This window comes from Sipha flava, unplaced genomic scaffold (genome assembly GCF_003268045.1).
Source record: "Sipha flava isolate LNK unplaced genomic scaffold, YSA_version1 307_pilon_pilon, whole genome shotgun sequence".
Taxonomy (NCBI): Eukaryota; Metazoa; Arthropoda; class Insecta; order Hemiptera; family Aphididae; genus Sipha; species Sipha flava.
This window is the reverse complement of record NW_020272984.1, coordinates 1,806,279-1,810,762: the sequence shown is the minus strand read 5'-3', so window position 1 is coordinate 1,810,762 and position 4,484 is coordinate 1,806,279. Positions and strand designations below refer to the sequence as shown.

Below are 4,484 nucleotides of genomic sequence, written 5' to 3'. Positions count from 1 at the left end.
AAATGTATAGTAGCGCGTGAGGATACAAAAGAGATACAATAGAAACTTTTCAATATTAGGTACGTCATTAACTAAACCTTTTTTTAATGTAAAAAATTTCCCACTAATATGACCAAAAACAGTTGTACAAAGTTTGTTTAATGAAATAATGACTAAATAACAATTACAGAATATTTAACATATGCTAGTAGCATATTAATTTATAATTACATTTTACTAATTATTTTATTTTAACTATTTACTGTAACTCTATATAATGTAGTATTTGATCCATTTTAGAATCATTTGAATAGTATATGCTGGTTATTTATAAAAGATAATATAATCGTAAATGAATCGATTTTTTGATATTTAATTTTATTACATTTTTTCTATTTCAGAACTTTTAGTAAAAACTATTACAGTTAAACAATTAAAATATTAAATGTACATAATTAATACATGTGATAACAATAAGCGAAAGATTAAAAACTAAGCAAAATGGATAAAAATGATAAATAATATTGCAATTACTGAAAATAATAAATAAAAATAGTTGAGGAGAGTTAATACCAACTAATATAAAACGTTAACAATATGTAAATATAACTATGAACAAAAACATGAAGACAGAAATCACCCATGTACGACACTACTAGTTCAATAACAATATTTAGTGGGACAGTCTTATGATGGTGCTCAAAATATGAGAGGCCAATTTCATGAATTAAAAACTTATATACAACAAAAATGTCCATCTGCAACTTTTATTTGATGTTACGCACATAGGTAATTTACATTTTAGTTTTTATCATAGTTACTTATTATTATTATAACTATTCTTTTACATACATTTTTTTTCTTTTAGGCTAAACTTAGTTGTTGCTAAATCTGTCGGTTGCAATATAAATGTCATAGATATTTTTGGTAATCTAGAATCGGTTTACAATTTTATATGTGGAAGTAAGAAAAGAGTGGCTATTTATGAAACTAAACAAGATTATTATTGCGGTAAAAGAACTCGTAGGCCTAAGCTAGTCGCTACAACACGTTGGATGTCTCATGGATATGCCTTTGATTCAATATTAGAAACATACGAAGCTGTCGTTGAAACTTTGGATGATGTTAAGAATAAAGAAGGATGTAATGACCAAAGAATTGGACTTATTGCTGGCTGTCTTATAGAATACCTTCTTTCTAGGCGGTTTTTGTTAATAGCATTCTGTTTTAAATACATTTTTGAGATTCTTGAACCAGTCAACATTTTATTACAAAGTAAGGACCTTGACTTACATTCAACTATGAATAGCATACAGAATGCTCAGTTAGCTGTTCATAACCTTCGAGATAGTAATGTTTTTAATAAAATATTAATTGATGTTAATAATTTTATGAACAAATTTAGCCAATTTGAATTTTTTGATAAGCTTAATCAAAGAATTCATAGAAAAAAAAATGCCAGGCAATGAGGCTTTTGATGATCCTGTAATAGATCCAATAGAAAACGTCAGAATTAATACATTTTATGTTTGTTTGGACATCATAAATTCAGCATTTAGCGAATACTTTGGTAATAGTTCAATCGGAATTTATAAAGATTCATCATTGTTCAGTAAAAAGAGGCTAGATGAAATGAAAAAGTTCCAGCATCACTTCCAAAAGATGCTTTTTTAATATTTTGTAAGGTTTACAGAAAGTATATTGATCAGTACTGTTTAAACAAGAAGTACATTCATTTTTCAAAGATTTTTACCTCATTTGAAGAAAATGTCAATCTGTCTAAATATTTTCATGAAAAAGACCTCATAGAAGAAGAAGGAGAAGATAAAGAATTTTCATCAAAATCAAATAATGAAATTGAAATGGAACCTAGAAAAGTGCTTAATGTAGGGAGTATGAAAGCACTTAATTAAATTTTTCATGCGGGTAACTTGGGTTCTGTATTTCCATCACTTAATATTGTTCTTCAAATTGCTTTGACTTTCCCTGTTTCAAGTGCTACTACAGAAGGACACTTTCAAAGCTCAAAATAAAACTCGTTTAAGAAATACTATGAATAACACACGTTTAGAAGATTTAATGCTAATCACATGTGAACAAGACTTGTACAAAAATTCAAATATAGTTTTAGAAAAATTTTCATCTAACAGCACTGAATTATCAAAAATGTTAATTTAAATAAAATATTATAATTAGGTACCTAATGGTTATTTTTATTTATATATTTTTTTTAAAAATCAATGCACTACTAGCGCAAATGTGCAATTTACTAAATAAAATTAGCACATTAAATAATAGGAATACAATTTAGCAACATTTTATTGGTAGGTATTATGTATAACAAAACTAAGAGAAGTTACCACTAGGGTTGTCAACTCTTATTTACAGATAAGCGGGAAACCAGATATTTATATGCGGGACTTGACATAAAAAACCGGGACATACTTACAAATTTACAGAAACAAGAGAAAACGATTTTAATAATTGTTATCAGTTGTATTTAAAATTTGAAATATTCATATAAAATTAACAGAATAATTGCTATTTTAAAGCAATCATCACAAGTTTTTTTTTTAACACAAATTAGTAAATAAAGCACTTTTCCCAATTAAGAGTACCCTATCATAAGACAATTATTTTTTCTTTTTGAAAAAGTGCTTGTGTACTGACTACTGAATTGAAACTATAGTGCTCGAATTGTGGGGGGGGGGGGGGCGCAGGGGGACGGAGCTTCTCTACTATTTTTTTTTTGCGTACCCCAACTATATTTTTTCACCAGAACGGAGGGACGCCACGTTCATACTAATTGATGTCCAAAATAATTTTTATGTGAATTTCAATTTATGTCGATTTGAAAATAAATTTTACAATTTATAATATTAAAACTATTTTCGTAATTAAAGATTATATGGTGGTTATAATAAGGGACAACATCGTCATTTCTAGAAAAATATAAATAGCAATGTCAGTGAATTTGGTGTATTATACTTTATACATTGTACGGTTTGTTATTAATACTGGCGATCGACGATATCGGTATTTCGGAAAAAAATAAATGCCCACACCACGACTAATCTTCGGCCGTGGCCCGCACTAAAGAGTAAAAATAGATAAAAACAAAAACCAAATATATGATTATATCATTCGGTTCATGAAACTTCCTGATCGCCTACAATTATGTTAATTATTATTTTATTTTTATTTTCTATTTTAACATGTAGGATGTTGGTATTGCTATCAAAATATATTATATTTAGAATTAAAATATTTGTTTAGCTGAAATGTGGTATTTAAAATATATGTAAGGTTGGCGGAGGGTAGGGGCGAGAGACGAAGCCCCTTACGAGTCTGTGTTAAATAATTGTGCACGTGGAACGCAATTTTCGAATCGTTGGACTGAGCTCTACTTGATTTTTCCCAATTCGAGCACTGTGAATCTATAAATAGGTACTACCAATTTTTGATTAAACCGATACATGCAATCGATTCTGTTGGAATTTCGTATGGAAAATAGTTTTAAATGCGCACAATAAAAATGTAAGGCTTCTATAAAAAAATACTTATACAGGTTTACAAAAGGCGGAACAATGAGCGTTCCGCGGATACGCATCGCGGGACGTATTATTTGAGCTCTGGAAACGGGACGTCCCGCCTCACGCGGGAGGGTTGGCAACCCTAGTTACCACTTACAAGAAGCAACACCATTCTTTTTTTGGATACACGCCACTGATTGTCTGGCCGACTTTTGAAAATATTCTTTCATTTGGAACTGTTGTCGCCAATATACACAATCTTTTTTTCATAATTTGAAAAAGTCTGGTGTAAACATTTTTATTGTCTCTCCACCATAATAAAATAATATTATAACACTAAAAAATAATCATATAATTGACGCGGACCGGACGACAGCCGTTTACTACAACAGATGCCGCCGACCGCATTTCTAGTCTCCTAATCAGCCGACAGTTCGAGTATCGCGATACAGACGCGCTGTGCCCTGCACCTTCCTTCAGGAGAGGGGAGAGCGGAGCATCGGTACCGCCGAAGGCGTGTCGGCGAAATGACAAGCTGTTGTTCCTCAACTCTTTGCACGGTCGCATCGCCATTTTTTCTCTTGCACGTCACCTCACGTACCGTAACGAAAATACGAAAAAATCTTATTGTTCTGAATAGTTTATTGTTATTTTCTCGGTGCGTTATCTACGTTACAATTATTATTATTCAAATCGTGATTGTTTTTTTTGTAAGTTCAATATACGGTCCACCAGCCATTATCATTACACACTTTTCATTTTTATTATTTTGGTAATTGTTATTATTATAATTTGTGCGTCGTGTCACCAGCCGGCCCACGACATAATTATATAATTACATGATTTCCGATTTTCTGAGAAAAATTTATAATGTTGAATGCTTACAATCATAATTAGTTTCATATGCGATAAGTAGGGTTCGGAAGTTCTAGCAAATGCATTTTTTTTTTGGTTCATTTAAGAACATCCAAA

The 4,484-nt window shown here is 30.6% G+C and overlaps 1 protein-coding gene across 1 annotated transcript; it reads left to right on the top strand.

The window, feature by feature from the left end:
• The first annotated feature begins 470 nt into the window (after positions 1 to 470).
• On the top strand, positions 471 to 2,121 carry LOC112686415. Its single transcript, XM_025558672.1, has 2 exons — positions 471 to 768; positions 848 to 2,121. Exon 2 carries the CDS (start codon positions 1,035 to 1,037, stop codon positions 1,446 to 1,448), a length of 414 nt encoding a protein of 137 aa, XP_025414457.1. The 5' UTR covers positions 471 to 768; positions 848 to 1,034; the 3' UTR covers positions 1,449 to 2,121.
• The last annotated feature ends 2,363 nt before the right edge of the window (positions 2,122 to 4,484 follow it).